Source organism: Gopherus flavomarginatus, chromosome 4 (assembly GCF_025201925.1).
Source record: "Gopherus flavomarginatus isolate rGopFla2 chromosome 4, rGopFla2.mat.asm, whole genome shotgun sequence".
NCBI lineage: Eukaryota > Metazoa > Chordata > Testudines > Testudinidae > Gopherus > Gopherus flavomarginatus.
Genome location: NC_066620.1, coordinates 102,866,634 through 102,886,625, shown reverse-complemented (window position 1 = coordinate 102,886,625; position 19,992 = coordinate 102,866,634). Strand labels below are relative to the sequence as shown.

At 43.9% G+C, this 19,992-nt stretch overlaps 1 protein-coding gene across 2 annotated transcripts in view; it reads left to right on the top strand.

Moving 5' to 3' along the window:
- PCMT1 (protein-L-isoaspartate (D-aspartate) O-methyltransferase) overlaps positions 1-19,992 on the top strand; it is a 63,354-nt gene that overhangs the window by 15,473 nt on the left and 27,889 nt on the right. For both annotated transcript variants that reach the window (XM_050949988.1, XM_050949989.1), the window contains exons 2-3: positions 15,247-15,351; positions 16,257-16,288. In XM_050949988.1, coding sequence (XP_050805945.1) covers positions 15,247-15,351; positions 16,257-16,288 — 137 coding nt within the window. The remainder of the gene's footprint in view (positions 1-15,246; positions 15,352-16,256; positions 16,289-19,992) is intronic.

Sequence of the window (19,992 nt, the reverse complement as noted above, 5' to 3'; positions counted from 1 at the left end):
CAAAGAAGAGAAACCATATAACTTACTATCTGATCTCTTTGTCCTTACACTTAGAAACAGAAGACTAGAAAGTAGAAACTACTTCTTCAAAGCTCAGAGAAAGCAGGCAGACAGAAAACAAAGACCTCAGACACAAAATTCCCTCCACCCAAAGTTGAAAAAATCCGGTTTTCTGATTGGTCCTCTGGTTAGGTTCTTCGCTTCAGGTGAAAGAGACATTAACCCTTAGCTATCTGTTTATGACACGCCCCCCAAATTGCAGACAGTGGGGACGCTTACTGGCGGCGATTTTTTTTTTAGAACTTTAAAATAAACAGATTACTACAACACATGCACCTTTACATATACTACTAAGTATATAACTAACAGACTTATACATTTTAAGAACACTTTTTAACTACTGGATTTTGGGAAACTTTTACGGGAGAGTGCATTAGCTACTTTGTTAGAAGCTCCTGTGATGTGTTGAATTTTAAAATTAAAATTTTGGAGAGCTAAACTTTAACGAAGAAGTTTTTTGTTGTTTCCCTTGGCAGTATGAAGCCACTTTAGTGCAGCATGGTCAGTTTGTAGTTGGAACCGCCGTCCCCAAACATATGGGCGTAGCTTTTTTAGGGCGTACACAATGGCATAGCATTTCTTTTTACTGACTGACCAGTGACTTTTTCTTTTAGACAGTTTTTTGCTGAGAAGCACGACAGGATGGAAGTTGTGATTTGTTGCTTTTTGCATGAGCACTGCTTCTATACCACGCTTAGATGCATCTGTGGTTACTAGGAATGGCTTGTCAAAGTCCGGGGCCCTGAGCACAGGGTTAGACATGAGCGTTGCCTTAAGTTGGGTAAAGGCCTTTTGACACTTATTAGTTTACTTAACGGCATTTGGCTGGGTTTTTTTGGTCAGGTCGGTCAATGGGGCAGCGATTTGGCTGTAGTGTGGTACAAATCGCCTGTAGTATCCGGCCAAGCCTAAGAAGGATTGGACTTGCTTCTTGGACCGTGGGACAGGCCACTGTTGGATAGCATTTACCTTGGCCTGTAGGGGGTTTATGGTTTCTTGACCCACCTGGTGCCCCAGGTAAGTTACTTTGTTTTGGCCTATTTGACACTTTTTGGCCTTAACAGTTAGTTTTTTGCAATGTAGTAGGCGTGTTTGGGAAATGACACCTCTGGTTTCCACTTTTGGGTTCTGAAGCGCCGACGGGCATGATCTGGGGTTATCCCCATTCTGTATCTGGCCTTGGTTTGAAAAAGTTTATAGTCATTCATTTGCTGCTTAGGCATTTCAGCTGCCACCTCTGCTAAAGGTCCACTGAGCTGTGACCTCAATTCTACCATGTACTGGTCTTCGGGGATGTTGTACCCAAGACAGGCTCTTTCAAAATTTTCCAAGAAGGCCTCGGTGTCATCACCTGCCTTGTAGGTGGGAAATTTCCTGTGCTGTGGAGCAATAATTGGCGCCGGGTTGTTAGGGTTGGCTGGCACAGGCAGCCCAGCTTTTGCCAACTCCAGTTCATGTTTTCTCTGTTTTTCCTTCTCTTTATTCTCTTTTTGTTGTTTTTCCATTTCTCGGCGGTGGTCCGCCTCTTTGGCTGCCTGTTCTCTTTGGTAGGCTGCCTCTCTTTCTCTCTCTCTTATTTCCATCTCTGTTTGTTTTATTTCCTGTTGTCGCCTGTGTTCAGCTTCTTTGAATTGCTCTTCGGCCTCAATTTTTGCCTTAGAAGTCATGATTCCTGTTTTCTTGTGTTGGGGTGCCCTCCGGTGTTTATCTTCTGAACTGCAGGTTCTCTGTTGCCTCCTGAAGTCTGCCTAGCAACAGTGCCTTTAGCTAATTTTCAATGTTAAGTAAACCTGAAAAACCACTTTATTTGCATGCATATAGTGCTGGTACTGACTCTCAATGGGAGTGCTATTGTGTGACAAAAGACCCTTAACAGTCTGGTAATGGCTTCTTGCTTAACATGCAAGCCACAAACTGCCAGAGAGAGCAGAAAAAAAAATTCTCTCTGGTTCCCTTTTAAAACCAAACTGTTTCTCTCTGCTAAAAAGCCCTTAGCAGAGAAGAGAAAAATATTATATTCCTACTGGCTTCTGGATTCTGTCTATATCCCAACCGCTGCTACTCATATCATAACCTTAGTCCCAGATTTGGACCTTAGCGTCCAAAATATGGGGGTTAGCATGAAAACCTTCAAGCTTAGTTACCAGCTTGGACCTGGTACTTGCTGCCACCACCCAAAAAGTTAGTGTGTTTTGGGGCACTCTGGTCCCCCTGAAAAACCTTCCCTGGGGACCCAAGACCCAAATCCCTTGAGTCTCACAACAAAGGGAAATAATCCTTTTTCCCTTCCCCCCTCCAGGTGCTCCTGGAGAGATACACAGACACAAGCTCTGTGAATCCAAACAGAGTGACTCCCCCTCTCCGTTCCCAGTCCTGGAAACCAAAAGCACTTTCCTATTCCCCCAGAGGGAATGCAAAATTAGGCTAGCAAATCCAACACACACAGATCTCCCCCTGATTTCTTCCTCCCACCAATTCCCTGGTGAGTACAGACTCAATTTCCCTGAAGTAAAGAAAAACTCCAACAGGTCTTAAAAGAAAGCTTTATATAAAAAAAGAAAGAAAAAATACATACAAATGGTCTCTCTGTATTAAGGTGACAAAATACAGGGTTGATTGCTTAAAAGAATATTGAATAAACAGCCTTATTTAAAAAGAATACAAATTAAAGCACTTCAGCACTTATATTTATGCAAATACCAAAGAAAAGAAACCATATAACTTACTATCTGATCTCTTTGTCCTTACACTTAGAAACAGAAGACTAGAAAGTAGAAACTACTTCTTCAAAGCTCAGAGAAAGCAGGCAGACAGAAAACAAAGACCTCAGACACAAAATTCCCTCCACCCAAAGTTGAAAAAATCCGGTTTCCTGATTGGTCCTCTGGTTAGGTGCTTCGCTTCAGGTGAAAGAGACATTAACCCTTAGCTATCTGTTTATGACAGCTCGTGGAGGAGGTGGAGGTGAACTGGAGCAGGGGGATGGGGCGGGGCCATGGGGAGCTGCTGGGGGGTGCTGAACACCCACCAATTTTTTTCCATTGGAGTCAGTGTCTATGCTTCCCGTGATGTTTCATTCGGGCAGCCAGGCCTTGCATTTCTTTGTTGCACTGTGTGCATGCCTGTCTTACCTACAGGTAGAGAACTTCATTAAAATATTCCCAAACTGGGTCTCTTTTATGGCCTGCTACCATTATATGTTTCCCCTTCTAATGAGAGAATGGTATGGTCGAACTCAAACCAATGACGGCTACATTCAGGAAGACCTCAAGACTTCTGGAATATGCTGCTCAAACAGTTTCACATTTATTTCTACTGCCTGACCCTCCCATCTCACATTTATCTCCAGACTTCTTCTCCTTGTCCAGATCTATTCCGTCCCCAACAATCTTCTATTCATTGAACTTTTTGAAACTTTTCACTTTTAGAGAGAGGTAAGGGATTGACTCTGTGTGTACACAAATTTGCAGAGGGACAATAGGGTTGAGGTCTGTCATTTCTCACCTCTCTATATATTTAAAAACATTTTTGCTGTTAACAAGCATGTTGTCTCTGGAGACACAAATCCACAATTTTGAGAACTGCAATCTCTGATGGTATCTTCTAGACTGAGCACTGGTTAGATAGAAAGACTAACCTAGATAATTTATACAGAAGCCCCTGGAACCCCAAAAGATTGGGTCTCTAATCCATGAACTATTGGAACTCATTTACAAAACTTTTCTTAAACATTACTTGAATATATTCTCATACTATAGAATTAGAATTTTTAATCCCTATTCCATGATGAGACATTACAGCCAAAGATATATCTTAATTAAAACTATCTTTTTAGATAAGTTTTTTCCTCAAAAAACATTTTTATCAAAAAAAATCTGATTTAAATTTAAAAAAATGCATTAAAAATCATTGATTTTTATCTATTCTGGCCATTGATGAAAGAGAAGTTAAAATAACATCAGGCCAATTTAAATTAACATGTATTCTTCTTAGTAAGGAGTTCTTAATAATTTTCATTGAAATCCAAAGTAAAATTTTTCTCCAGACAGCTACATCCTCCAAAATATACATCCAGTAATGGCAAATGGGTATATTCGCTGTCTTTGTGTGGGAAAAGATACAGTGTTATGTAGACCATAATACAGGTCTTAAATTTATCAAAGCCCTGTTTTGAATTATTCTCTGTTAAGTATTCTAATACTTTTAAGTTGTTTATACAGGATAATATTGTGGCAAACGCCTTAAATAGATGTTCAGTTCAGTTGCCTGCTCTCACTGTTGATCATCAGTTCAGATGCTTTGGTTGTTCCTTAAATTGCTTCTCTAGTACAGTTATCACACATTGTTTTTTCTTAAAATGAAAACCAATTCATGATGTTTGAAAAATATACCTGACATTTAGCCCAGGGACTAAGCCTGCCAACTTGAGTGAAAAATGTTTGTGCTGCCACATATACTACAGACTACACTCCTGCAATTTAATGGAATTAAGAAGTTGTGTTCTGCATTTAACATAATCTTCTTTCTTAACACGTTTTAAAAACATATAACTTACTACTTGGAGTGGCCTAATAGGAAGAAAAAAAGGTTAATATCTGGTTCATCACCTTTGAAATTCATTAAATACATTAATCAAATAAGCTACTAATGCATCTTGTGCTCTTGTTATATCTTCCCTTTTCTTGGCTTCACTTCACTTTTTTTTCTTTATCTGAGTAACTTGTTTTTTTTTTTTTGTCAGCTTCTTTTGTTGGTCGAATATTTTGTTGGTGAATATTTGCCAAATACCAGTTAAATTAATAATATATAAAATATTTGATTAATTCATGTATATAATCAACATTTTTCTGCTATTCAACCAGCCTTAGTAATAGCACTTTTCAAAGAAAAAATAATAAATGCAATACATGCTATAATGAATACTATACATTTCAGATTTGTGGCTTTTGAGCGTATGTGGCAGCACAGACAGTTTTTCGCCCAGGCTAGCAGGCTTCGTTCTTGGGATACTGCATATCAGGAAGCCTGGTCATCAGTTTGGCATACTCTCTTCCCTGGCTCCCCTACATATTTTCATTTCCCATTTCTTTCTTCTGCCTTTTCATCTCTCTATTGTACTTATATTTTCCAATTAATTCCATCAGCATCTCACTTGTTTATTCAGGCATAGGTTGCAACAGTTTTGACCCCATTGCTGGAGGGCAAAAATTACTAGTCACAGATCTATATGAAAGCTAGAGTGATAGTAGGTAGAAACTGTTGAGGGGTCTGGAAGAGATGCCAAACCTTTTCCTCCCCTGTTGTATCAGGCTTTGCTTAGGAGGTATCTGAAACTGAAGCTCCCCAGCACCACCCTTACAGCTACAAAGCAGCATTTTTCTCCACTTCCTGTCTTCTGGCTTTTGTGAGGATGCTGTGTGTGAATCTTTGGCCTGGTCTACAATGGAGGGGTGGGGTGGGAGTCAATGTAAGATATGCAACTTCAGCTACAGGAATAGCGTAGTTGAAGTCTACGTATCTTATTTCAACTTACTTCCGGTCCTCATGGAGTGGGATCGACGGCTGCGGCTCCCCCGTCGACTCCGTTTCCACGTCTCACCCCGGTGGAGTTCCGAAGTTGATGGGAGCACGTTTGGGGATCGATTTGTGTCTAGATGAGATGCGATAAATCGATCCCCGATAGATCGATCACTACCCACCAGTCCGGCAGGTAGTGTGGACGTACCCTAAGTTACCTTGCCCCTCTGCCAGCCTCCTGGCTGTCATGTTTGGGGGATATCTCCATTACTCTCCTTTGGCTTTCTGAATGCTGTGAGGATATTTTTACTGTTCTACCTTTCTAAACCCCTCTGGCTTGTGTTTCTTTTGGTTAGACTCATAGACTTTAATGTCAGAAGGGATCATCTAGTCTGACCTCCTGCACAATGCAGGCCACAGAATCTCACCCACCCACCCCTGTTTCAGTGCCTTCTGCTTCCAGCTTATCTAAGTAAGAGTAGAGTGAAACTGACTTGATTCTTGTCAATTTTGTGGCTGCTCACAGGATTCTGTATATACTTGTTCATAAGCCGAATTTTTTTTTTTTTAGTAAAAGAAAGCATCAGAGAAGGGGGTTGGTTTATGAACGGGTATAGAGAGGGAGAGGTGGGACACAGTCCCTCCCCCCAACAGAGGGGGCAAGGAGAGGCAGCAGAGCCAAAAGGGAACAGGTGGGGCCAGAGTGTCTCTGCCTCTGGCCACGCTGCTCTCCCACTAGCCTCTGAAGCAGCTGCAGCTCTGGGGCTGGCAGGCTGCAGACATACCGCTCGGCCCCGCCCCCCAGAGCAGACTGTGACCATGCCGTCTGGCCTGCCGGACCACATTGCAACCACATCTCTTGGCCCCGCCCTCTGGAACACGCTGTGGCTGTGATGCCTGGCCTGCTGGAGCAGCTCCGGCCAGGCCAGAGAATCCTCCCCTGTCCCACCCCAGCTAAGGTGGGAAGGGATGGGAAGAGTGTGGGGATCCTGGGCTGGGGTGGGGTCATGTGGGCGGTGGTCAGAGGGGTTTACTCCCTTGACCTTCAGCTTCTCCCTCCCCGCCCCACCCCCAGTTGCTGTCCCGGCCTGTCAGGGTAAGCAGCTGGTGGGCTGGGACACTTCATTAAGTTTACCTCCGTGCCTGCGGACACTCAAGGTGAACAAACCATCTCAGCCCGCCAGTGGCTTCTCCTGACGGCCTGGGAGCCAAAGTTTGCCAACCCCTGAATTATAGGGTCAGCTTATGAATGGGTCATAAAAATTTTCCATTTTTACTTATCTATCTTGGGGAGGTCGGCTTATAAACTAACTGGCTTGTTATCGACTATATACGGAAATTAAAAATGACTGTATTCTGATCAATTTTCTGCATCTTGCAGTTTGAAAAAGTTGTGAACAACAACAGACACATGGGAGCTGTCTGCACAGAGGAAGACTGCACTGCATTAGTTAATACTTCCTGTTTAGAAGTCTTTTTTCACAACTGTAAGAGTTAGGACATTTTTTTGAAATAAAGCTGAGGGTACATCTACACTACGGGATAAATTCGTTTTAACATAAACCGGTTTTATAAAACAGATAGTATAAAGTCCATTGCACACGGCCACACTAGGTACATTAATTCGGTGGTGTGCGTCCATGGTCCGAAGTTAGCGTCGATTTCTGGAGCGTTGCACTGTGGTTAGCTATCCTGTAGCTATCCCATAGTTCCTGCGGTCTCCCCTGCCCCTTGGAATTTTGGTTTGAGAGCCCAGTGCCTGATGAGCAAAAATCATTGTCGCGGGTGGTTCTGGGTACAGCCTCACTCCTCCCTAAGTGAAAGCAGCAGACAACTGTTTTGCACCTTTTTTCCTGGGTGAACTGTGCAGATGCCATAGCACTGCAAGCATGGACCCCGCTCAGATCAACACCGTGATCGTGAACATTGTAAACACCTCACGCATTCTCGTGCAGTCTATGGTGAACCATGAACTGCAAAGCCAGGTGAGGAGGAGGAGGTGGCTACGGCAGCGCGGCGACAAGAGTGATGAGGACATGGAAACTGAATTATCCTTAACCGCGGGCCCCTGCGCTTTGGAGCTCCTGCTGGTAATGGGGCAGGTTCTACCCATTGAATGCCAATTTTGGGCCTGAGAAACAAGCACAGACTGGTTGGACCGCATAGTTTAGCAGGTGTGGGACGATTCGCAGTGGCTGCGAAACTTTCACATTCATGGAACTTTGTGACCTGCTTTCCCCTGCCTTGAAACGCCATAATACCAAGATGAGAGCAGCCCTCACAGTGGAGAAGCGAATGGCAATAGCCCTCTGGAAGCTTGCAACGTCAGACAGCTACCGGTCAGTGGGGAATCAATTTGGAGTGGGAAAATCTACTGTGGGGGCTGCTGTGATGGAAGTAGCCAAAGCAATCACTAAGCTGCTGCTACAAAAGGTTGTGACTCTAGGAAACGTGCAGGCCATAGTGGATGGCTTTGCTGCAATGGGATTCCCTAACTGTGGCGGGGCGATAGATGGAACCCATATCCCTATCTTGGCTCCGGCGCACCAGGCCATCCAGTACGTAAACCGCAAGGGGTACTTTTCAGTGGTGCTGCAAGCACTGGTGGATCACAAGGGACGTTTCACCAACATCCACGTGGGATAGCCAGGAAGGGTTCATGACGCTCGTGTCTTCAGAAGCACTGCTCTGTTTAAAATGCTGCAGCAAGGAATTTACTTCCCAGACCAGAAAATAACAGTTGGGGATGTTGAAATGCCTGTAGTTATCCTGGGTGACCCAGCCTACCCCTTGATGCCATGGCTCATAAAGCCATACATAGGCAGCCTGGACAGTAGTCAGGAGCTGTTCAACTACAGGCTGAGCAAGTGCAGAATGGTGGTGGAATGTGCATTTGGCCTTTTAAAAGCCCGCTGGCGCACATTACTGACTCGCTCAGACCTCAGCCAAACCAATGTCCCCTTTGTTATTGTTGCTTGCTGTGTGCTCCAAAATCTCGGTGAGAGTAAGGGGGAGACTTTTATGGCGGGGTGGGAGGCTGAGGCAAATCACCTGGCCGCTGATTACACGCAGCCAGACACCAGGGCGATTAGAAGAGAACACCGGGAAGCGGTGCGCATCAGAGAAGCTTTGAAAATGAGTTTCATCGCAGGCCAGGGTACGGTGTGACTGCTCTGTTTGTTTCCCCTTGATGAACCCCACCCCCTTGATTGACTCATTCCCTGTAAGCAACCCACCCTCCCCTTCGATTACAGCTTGCTTAAGAAAATAAAGTCACTATCATTTAAAAATCATGTATTCTTTATTAAAAAGCTCATTATAAAAAGAGGGAGAGAACTGGCAAGGTAGCCTGGGTGCGGTTTGGGAGGAGGATAGGAGGGAAGGAAAAGGCCATTAAGCACATTTCAATGTAATCATAGAATCATAGAATCATAGACTATTAGGGTTGGAAGGGACCTCAGGAGGTCATCTAGTCCAACCCCCTGCTCCAAGCAGGACCAATCCCCAGATTTTTACCCCAGTCCCCTTAATGGCCCCCTCAGGGATTGAACTCACAACCCTGGGTTTAGTAGGCCAATGCTCAAACCCCTGAGCTATCCCTCCCCCCAATGACAGCCTTTTGGTTGGACTGTCCATGGGGGTGGAGTGGGTGGGTGCACAAAGCCTTCCCCCACGCGTTCTTACACGTCTGGGTGAGGAAGATATAGAACATGGTGAGTACTGAGGGTGGCGACACAGGGGCTGCAGCAGCACTCTGTGACCCTGCTGCTGTTCCTGAAGCTCCACCAGACATCGGAGGATGTCAGTTTGATCACGCAGCAGCCCCAGCGTTTCATTCCGCCACTGCTGATCTTCCTGCCTACACCTCTGATCTTCCTGCCGCCACCTCTCATCTGAAGCATCTCTCCTGTCCTCACGTTCACTGGCATCTTTCCTGTAATTTGATACCACGTCCTTCCACTGATTCAGATGAGCTCTTTCATTGCAGGTTACTTCCATGATTTCAGAGAACATTTAGTCTCTCGTCCTCTTCTTCGTCTGCCTTATCTGAGCTAGCCTTTGGGATGGAGTAGGGAGGCTTGAAAAATGTGCAGCTGCATGAGGGAGGTGGTAAAGGGAGAGAAGTATTTAAAAAGATACATTTTGCAGAACAATGGTTATACTCTTTCACAGTGAACAACACTATTCACCTTACACAGCACATGTGATTTCACTACAAGGTCGCATTTTGCATCTTAATATTGAGTGCCTGGGCTCTGGTGGTACAGATCTCACAGACGCAGGTCCGGGCATCAGAATTCAGCTTGCATGCGGCCATGGTAAGCCATTGTCTTTCGGCTTCAGCAGCCTTCACTTCCATTCACAGAAGCCACCCCCACCCCCCCTCCAATTCTCTAAGATGATCGCTTTACCCCCTCCCCCCACCACATGGCTGGTATCATGGAAGATCCCTGCTAATCACCCCCTTTCCCCCCCCACCACGTGGCTGGTAGCTGGGAAGATTCCTGCTAGCCAAACGTGCGAGAGCTCAGCGCTATTCTTCCTCCCCTCCCCCTGCTTGGCATCATGCAAGGAAGGATTTCTTGTAAGCAACAGGCAAACACCCCTGTAAGAAAAAGGCCATCTCTGTCCCCTTAATTAAATTCCTGAATTTCAACCAGGTTACCGTGAACGATATCACTCTGCTGAGGATAACAGAGCAAGATAAAGAACGGATGTTTCTTGAATGCCTGCAATCACTGGGACCATATGCAGCTATGCTTTGTCATGCAGTGATACCTGATTACTTGCTACATGCATGGCGTGGTAAAGTGTCCTACCATGGTGGACGGAACAAGGCTGCCTTGCCCAGAAACCTTCTGCAAAGGCTTTTGGAGTACCTCCAGGAGCGCTTCATGGAGATGTCCCTGGAGGATTTCTGCTCCATCCCCAGACATGTTAACAAACTTTTCCAGTAACTCTACTGCCCGCGAATGCATCCCAAGCCCTCAGGGCAAATCAGTCATTAAAAAAAGCTTGCTTTTAAACCATGTTTTATATTTACAAAGGTACACTCACCAGAGGTTGCTTCCATGGCTTCACTGTCAGGGCTAGTGGCTTGGGAGGGCTGGGACGGTAATTCCGTCTGGGTCAGAAAAAGCTGCTGGCTGTTGGGGCTAACAGAGTGCTGTGTGCTCTCTTCAAGCTCGTCCTCTTCCTCCTCCTCACCTTCCCCGTCCGCATAATCCTCAGGCATGGCTGAGATTACAACCCCCGCCACGGAATCCAAGGACGGGAGGGGGTGATGGTGGCGCAGCCCCCTAAAATTGCATGCAGCTCAGCGTAGAAGCGGCATGTTTTCGGCCCTGACCCAGACCTTCCGTTTGCCTCTTTGGTTTTCTGGTAGGCTTGTCGGAGCTCCTTCACTTTCACTCTGCACTGCACTGAGTCCCTGGTGTGGCATCTCTCCTTCATGGTCTTGGAAATTTTTTCAAAAGCTTATTTTCATTTCGTCTTTTTGAACTGAGTTCTGTTAGCACTGAATCCTCTCCCCATATAGCGATCAGATCCAGTACCTCCCGTGTGGTCCATGCTGGAGCTCTTTTTCTGTTCTCAGGAGACTGCATTGTTACCTGTGCTGATGAGCTCTGCGTGGTCACCTGTGCTGATCAGAGCTCCACACTGGCCAAACAGGAAATGAAATTCAAAAGTTCGCAGGGCTTTTCCTGTCTACCTGGCCAGTGCATCCGAGTTCAGATAGCTGTCCAGAACGGTCAGTGGTGCACTGTGGGATACGGCCCAGAGGCCAATACCATCGATTTGCGGCCACACTAACCCTAATCCGATATAATAATACCGATTTTAGCGCTACTCCTCTCGTTGAGGAGGAGTACAGAAACCGATTTTAAAGAGCCCTTTATTTTGATTTAAAGGACATCGTAGTGTGGACAGGTACAGCGTTAAACCGATGCTAAAATCGATATAAACACGTAGTGTAGACCAGGCCTTAGCTTCAGTAGAAATTGAAGAGACTTGCATGGAAAACTTTCTTGTGCTCCTTGAGGAAAATTGATTAAAAAAATCTCTGGTTATATTTTTTTCCTTCCTGGCTTCATTCAGCAGCTTCTTTCCTGTATTATTGATAAGTGTCTCTCTTTTTATGTTTTACAGTGTTTGATTTCTTTTTTTTCCCTTATACCTGTATTTTCATGTTTTATATGACATGAAATATGTCTGATTATAAAAAAGTAAAATCTGTTTCACATCCCATGGACATTTATTAATATCTTCTTTAAAAGGGAAACTCAGTCTAAAATAAAATTTGAATTATTCTGCTGCATAAAACAGTGCATTTAATTATAAGTCTTAAATATAAAAGAAGCAAATAAACTAAATGTGTCTATTTTAATTATATTTACTCTAAAGATATAGTTGAAAGAGATTTCCATTCTTGGCTCTGATTTTTTGAAAGAAATAAAGGTGGGAGATTTTCAAGTGCAGTTGGTTCCTGGAAGAAGCACATTATGTCAGTGCTGTAATGCTTTATCCACAGTTGGTGAAGGACTTCCTGAATTCCTTTGTGCCTATTTGACTCTCCTGGCATCTCACTAGTTTACCAAAGATCAAAACCTATTCTACATCAGAGTCTCTCTCTCTTTCTCTAGTATTTTCACTACCAGTATTCTTAACTCTTTTAATTCTCATCTCTTAACTCTCCAAGAGTTTGAAATCCTGTGTGTGGCATCTTTAAATAGGAAAGTTACTTTAAATATATTTTAATGCAGCATTTATTTCCCTGTCATCTATCTACCAGTTTGCCCTCAAGATTTGGAGGTTTTATTTCAAGTTGATGTTTTTGGCCTTAGTGGTCTTGCTTGTTTGTACTTGGGGATAACACTTTTTCCAAAACAAGTTCTTACTGTATATGCTTTTACTAATGGATTTTTATGGGAGTTCTTTGCTTCTGAGCGATTCAGGAACTGGTAGGGATCGTTGCAGATGGAACTAAGATGCTGGGAGTTGGTCACCTTGTGGGTGAATGATGGGGACTTGTGTTGAAGTGTCATTATTTCAGAGATATGTCTACACTGCAACCAGGAGCATGCCTCCCAGCCCAAGTAGATAGACATGAGATATCTTTTCTCAATCTGTGAGCTAAAAATAGTAGGTTGCAGCTCAGGCTAGACACTAGCTCTCTGACCCAGAGGGATGGGCAGGCTTGAACTCTGATGGCTAGTCCAAGTTGTGGCCAGGGCTGCCATGTCCACACTGGTATTTTTAGCACACAATGTTGATCAAAGTCTGCACAAGTCTGCCTGCCAGGGCTGGGAGGCATGCTCCATACAGCAGTGTCGGGACACCCTGAGAGGTCCAAAAACTTTAGAGCGTCTGCCTTTCTCTTACTGTGAGCCTAAGCCTCAGTAAAGCGAAATCTGTGATATCTTCAAAGACTCAGGACTGTTATAAAACCAAAACTTGATTTTTCTTAATTATTAATACTGTGGCATCTTTCTTCCCAAACTTCCTGCTACTATTACCTATGGATTAATAAAATCTTTTGACATGTTAGCCTGGGCTAATTATACTGTATAGTGGACACCATTTGAAAAATGGAGTAGCGTTCTTTGAGGAATGGCAGGCCATTATATAAATGTGTTCTTTTTTATAATTCAGATCAAAATATTTATCAAGAGGGAGTATTATCTAGTAGTTAAATCAGGCAGTTTGTGTCAAGGAGATCTAATTGCTGTTCCTGCTTCTGCCACATACTATCTGAATTTGGGCAAGTCACTTATGAAGGTCACATTTTCCATTTATAAATTGAAAATAAAATAATCAGTGGTGTGAAGCCTAACATTCAGAAAGCATTTTTGAGATTCCCCTGAATGGAAGGTGCTGAAGAAATGTAGACTATATTTCTAGTTTGTAGCAGTTAACCCTTTGAGTGCATGTGCATATCAGTGTAGGTGGCTGCAGCAGACTTGCTACCATTCCATCATCTTTTAATTAAAATAGTTTTGTTTAACTGGTGACCTTAGCCCAACTTTCTCTAAATTGGAGGCTTCCTGCTCAACATTACAATCTCAGACAAGAAATCAATATTTGGGATTTTTCCTGTGCACTCATGTACCTTACTTACATCTCGGAAGCTCCTCAGTGCCCAGGCAGTGATGCTGTAGTCACCTACTATGGAAGCCTCTTGATTATTTTGCTTCCCCCTTGCCATTTACACAGTACCTAAGCTGGTGGCAGTCAGTAACGAAAGTGTTAATGAGATTTCAAGACAGGAAAGGACTTGAATGGTGGAAACCTTTTTGTGACCTCTAATGTAAAGGTCAAAGTACAAATTTAGGAATATTTTTCCTAGTTGGCCACTCATAAATATTTACTGGATTTCAGTTGTCTAATTCAATGGGAATATGGATATTTCTCATGCCTTACCTGTCTTTAGTATACTAGTGTTTTCTGTCGTAGGTTTAGTTATAAGTGATCTGTAGAACTACCAGTTTGTTGTGATAGCAGGATAATGGCAGCTCAGCAAATATATGAACCTCCATGTCCATATGGATATTTTGCAGTAATATTCCCAGAATGAAAAGTTGAAAAATTGAAGTAACTTTAAGAACAGTCGCATTATAAACTTAAGAATTTGGGTTTAGATTACTAGATCTTGGGTATAATTTTCAAAAGCGTCTACTGTATGAGCCTAAGTCCCTTTTTCAAAAATGGCTTAGGTGCTTTTTAAATTTTTACCCCTTGTTTAATGTGAATAGCTTCATAGAGCACTTCATTTAAAAAAATTGTTTTTTGTTTAAACTGCATATCTTTTTGTTATGAAAGTGACTGGCTGTGAAGTATGCTGTTTATTCCAGTTTGTTTTTAAGATACTTTTGTGATTAAATGAATGCTTTTTCCGAACACTAAAGAAAACAAGGCTAAATAATCATTTAGCAATAAAGAACTTGATGACAAGTTAAAACAAAGATTTTATTGACTGAACTGGTAATATACATGACTGTAAAATGGCAAAAGTATTTACAGTTCAGTTGGGAGAGCAACAAAGATGTAACTGTTTTGATGTGAATTCTCGTGTGGGCTAGCTAAGACCAAATGTCAGAATCCTAATGATGTAGGAGTTTCTTTTAAGAGGAACATTTTTCTCAAGACAAATAGTGAAACAGCACTTTGAAAATAAATTACAGTTTGTCAAATAGGCAAATATATTGTAGTTTACCACTTGTAAGTGGTCTTATTCCTTCCTGTGTATGTAGAGGAACCATAAATTGTTTGCTAGCACAACAATGTACTTTATATTCAGTATTAAATGAGAGATTGACAGTATTCTTTCAGGAGTGGCAAAAGTATGCAGTAAGCTCTATTTTCCCCGGGCAGGCGGGAGGGGGAAGGGAGGCAGATCTTTTTGAAAAATGAATATAAAGTCTTCAACATATTACAAAATCGAAAGCATTTTATAATTTTTAGAAAAACTTGTGATGTAGCTCAAAATTCAATGTGTTACATGTCAAAGCTTAAAACGAAGCATAGTACAGATTAAAGTATGCATAATACGTGATTTCTTGCAATTTATGAATTCATTTATTTTACATTTTGTGTCCTTGCACAGACATGTCATTATAAAAAAGGAATCGTGCTTTCAGATTTTTGTAAATAAAACTCTCCGTTTTTCAGAAAATGGAATAATCAAATCAGATAAAGTATATGAAGTAATGTTGGCTACAGACCGTTGCCACTATGCAAAATGCAACCCTTATATGGATTCTCCTCAATCAATAGGTAAGAGAGCATCTATCTAAAATGTCTATCCTCACTTTTATAACAGAGTATGAGTTTGGCATGTGTGATAAGAATATGAAAGTGTTTTACTTTAAAGAAATGCGTGAAAAGTTTATATGGGAGCTTTAGTTCCTCGCAATTAGCTGATCCAGCCTTTTTTAATTTGAAGATTTGGCTAGTGTAGACTTCAGTAGCCCATTTACTTAGTGATGCCTCTTAGAATATATTGTAGTCCTCTAGTCAATATTGTCTTTCATTTTGTTACCAGGTGCAGTTTAAGGTGATGGCTTTACTGTATAAAACTCTAAATAATTTGGATCTGGTTACATTAGAGATGTTCTTTCTCTTTGTATAAGACTGCAGTTGAGGTCAGCTGATGTCGGTACTTGATCTAAAAGGTTAAATAAGAAGGGACTGCTGGCAGGGCGTTTTTCAGTGAAGGATCATGAATTCTGGAACTTGCTTGATCTCACCCAGAGCCTTTAATTTTTTGGGGGGGAAATGAATCAAAGTATATCTATTTTTTCTTCTTTTTCAGCTTTTATATTGGCTAATGGTGGGATTAGTTAATAGTACTTCTTATTCATTAGTCCATATTGAACTTATTAAACCAAGATATAGAAACTTGCCTCTTTCTCAGTACCCCTCATGGCTGTATGTACTGACCAGTTGAGGAAAGTAGAAGAACTTTTTTTTTTCTTCATTTTAGAGTTGGGCATGTCAGATCTTCTTGTACCGTGATTTTGAATACAGTACTAATATATAACTACACAGTTTAGAGCAGCTGTAGTGTCTCATTGAGGGCTTGCATATGCGATGTTTCATACATAAGTTGGATAGGAATGTTATAACACTAAATAGCTCAACTCTTACATCGGTAGGTTTACCTCTTTCTTGTTTTACAGGTTTCCAAGCAACTATCAGTGCCCCACACATGGTAAGCATTAGATTTATAACACAGAATGGTTAGTGAAGATGATTAGCAATCTAGTCACTCTCCAGAATAAAAGTATACTTACTCTAACAACTTTCACTATCTATTAGTAGTAATGTTGTAAACTACTGTAATCTTGCCTGTACTTCTGTCTATCACTATATGTGAATTCAACCTGGTGGAATAGTAATTTATTTAATCTTTTCTTTTGTCAAGAGAGAAATTATACTGAGATGTGAGACCTTTGCCTAGTGATTTGAAACCCAGACAGTTCATGACTGAGTCTTACCAAGTAAACACTAGGAGATATTTCAGTGCATTGATGATGTATCACAGATACTAAAGTATTCTCAGATCATTTATTTCATTATATGAAGTTAAGAATTAATGTGGGTATATTTAGCCCTTATAGTATTTTATTTGAGAAATAACGTTTGTGGGAAAGAACAGTAAACATTTTCATAGCTTATGCTCTATTTGTCTTTCCCTAAAGTTACCTATTAGAATTCAAAGGGTAGGGACTAATTCAAACTGTTAGTTTTGAAACTTTGGCTTTTTTATATCTGAAAAAGTTAATTTTTTTTCCAGAGGTATATACCAAGAAATGAAGAAATCACAGCAATAGTAGCTATGTTGTTCTTCGAGTGCTTGTTCATGTCAACTCCAAGCAGGTGTGCATGCGCTGCATGCATGGTTCTCAGAAAGTTTTCCCCCTAGCACAGGGGTTCTCAAACTGGGGGTCCGGACCCCTTGGGGGTCATGTGAGTATTTCATGGGGGGGCGGGTCGTGAGCTTTCAACCTCCACCCCAAATCCTGCTTTGCTTCTAGCATTTATAATAGTGCTAAATATATTAAAAAGTGTTTAATTTATAAGGGGAGTCACACTCAGAAGCTTGCTATGTGAAAGGGGTCACCAGTACAAAAGTTTGAGAGCCACAGCCTTAGCAGCTCCTGTCAGGTTGGCTGTGGAGTCCCTTGGAATGGCGCCTTCATGGCACTCAATATATGACCCTGCCAGCCTGACCCCCCCACTTCAGTTCCTTCTTACTGTTCATGACAGCTGATGGAACAGTGCTCCCTTGCTCAGCAAGTGCTCCCTTAACGTTCTTCTGTTAGTCATTACAGTTTATAGTTAGAGTTAAAGTTAATTTAGTATAGTTAGTTTTAGGTGGTAGGTTGGGAGCAGGGTCTCTCCCCAGTCCTTAATCCCCCTCAGGCTCTGGGGCATCCCGCGAACCGAAGGCTTTAGACGCTGCAGTGCTTGTAATAAATCTGTGCCCATCAGTGACTCCCACGACTCTTGTCTAAAGTGCTCTCTCCCCAGACACCAAACAGAAAGGTGTAAAATCTGCAGGGCTTTTTGGACAAGAACCAAAAAGGAGCATGATTTCTGACTACAACGACTGTTAATGGAATCTGCTCTCCGCCCACAGTTGGCTGCATACCTCCAGGATCTGGCACTGGGCACGTCCGTGTGGAGTGTTCTGGCATCCATATGCGACATGGTGCCAAGGAAGGACGCTACCACAAGAGACCTTCAGCACCGGTGCTCCCTGGCACCGCACCCAGAGAGAGCGACCCAGCACCGCTCGACTTCCCCAGTGCCGCACAGGAGACACAAGGAGACCAAAAGAAGGTGCTCGCCATCTCCAATATCTGTGGGACTGTCAAGGGATGCATGGGCGCACCCCAGAAAAGACCCAGCGCCAAGTCGGCACAGGTTGGTGCCGTTGACTTTGGAGCCCTACAGGGGACCGTCGAGTTCGGCATGTAGTGACTCTCTGGCAGGGCATGCCAGGTGGAAGTGTTAGAGCCACCTTTCACTCCAGACACTTTTGAAGCCACCGGAGACCTCATTGAGATGATGGCTGCACAGCCCCCAGCTCTGAGGGACAAGCCTCTGGTGCCAAAAAGACCGGTACTGTCTAGAGGCAAGCCTGCTATGATGTGGCACTCTCAGTCCCTGTCTCAGCACCTTACATGGCACCGCTCTTGGTCACCTTCGCTGTGGCACCACTCCCTGGCACCGAGCCCCATGAGAGCACTTCTGGCAACACAACGCTCCCCCTCCCTAACACTGAGGCCAGACCGGCACTGTTCCTCAGTGCCAGCAGAGAACTGGCACTGACCTGCGGTGATGTCAGAGGACTGGCACTGACCCATGGCACCAGGCCTTCATCCTCGATCGCCGTCACCGGATACACGCTACTGATACCTATCGCCGGATCCCAGACACCAGTCTCCAGTGAGATCGTCCCAGTACTGGTCCCCTGCTTCATCATGGCACTGGTTGTCGGTGCATGGGCTCTCGGCACCACCATGGTCCTCGCGATCGGGATCCGCTTTCTCGGAGTCTGATGCCGATTCATACTATTTGAGGCGCTGTCCTAGAGGCAACGAAGGAGGGTGCTGGCAGCTGCAGCCACTGGCGCAGTGGTCCTTTCGGACCCGCTGGGCTTACTATCAGGCCCAGGGTACCTTTTCAAGGGGGTTGAGATTGGTAGTATCAGAACACTGGCCACCCCATTCTCCTAGGGACAGGCCTATGCCTGAGGGATCTGAGGCCACTCTGTCCGAACCGCCCCTTCGGGCTCCAGTCACGGTAGAGGCGACTCCAACATGAGACCATCTGCAGAGTCAGGCTACAGTATCCCAGACTGTAACCGCCATAAGGGAGTGCACTGACCAAGAGGAGGTCAGGGAGCAAGTGAGGCAGGAGGAGCCAGTACCCCTTGTGGCCACCGTGTCCTCTTCCCCTGATGAAGCTGTGGCAGGGGCGTCAGCTTCGGCCCCTCCTCTGATTGACCATGGGGCACATCAGGACCTCCTTAGGCAGATTGCCTGCAACATTGGGTTGCAAGCGGAGGAGGTGGTCAAGGCTGAGGACCTCATGGTGGACATGCTCACTCCCAAAGTCCATCACGGGTAGCTCTGCCTTTGATGAAAACTGTTCAAAACAATATAAAGCCCTATGGCAGACGCCGGCCTCAATTCCGCCAACTGTCAGGGGTGCAGAGCACAAATACTTTTCCCCTTCCAAGGACTATGAATGGTTATTCTCTCACCCGCAGCCATGCTCTCTGGTCATGTTGGTGGTTAACGAGAAAGAGAGTGTCAGGGACAGCAAGGACCAGCCCCCAAATCTAAGGAGGCAAAAAGGATGGACCTATTCAGTAGAAAGGTCTATGCCACTGGGGGCCTCCAGCTGAGGATAGCTAACCAGCAAGCTATAGTTGGAATAACTTAAATTCATGGTCCTCCATGTTGAAGTTCAAAGACCTGATCCCTGTGGACTCTGAGGCTGAATTATCTGCCATCACAGAGGAAGGGAAGGTGGTAGCATGGACCTCTCTGCAGGTGTCCCTAGACTTGGCAGATTCTGCCACCCGTACCCTCTCCTCAGACAAAGCCTTGAGGAGCATATCTTGCTTTAAACATCTGGGCTACCCCCGGAAGTGCAGCAAACCCTGCTGGACCTTCCTTTCGATGGCGTGGGGCTCTTTTTGGAGCAGACAGACTCCAAACTGCACAGCTTGAAAGACTCCAGGGCAACCATGAAGTCGGGAATGCATATGCCAGCAAACCAACGCAAGCACTTAAACCGCAAGCACAACAACAAAAATTCTGAAGTCTTCCTCAGCTAAGGCAGGATTTTTATAGGTGAAGGGGCAGGAACAGCAGGCGGAAACCTTCCAGCCTCCCTTCC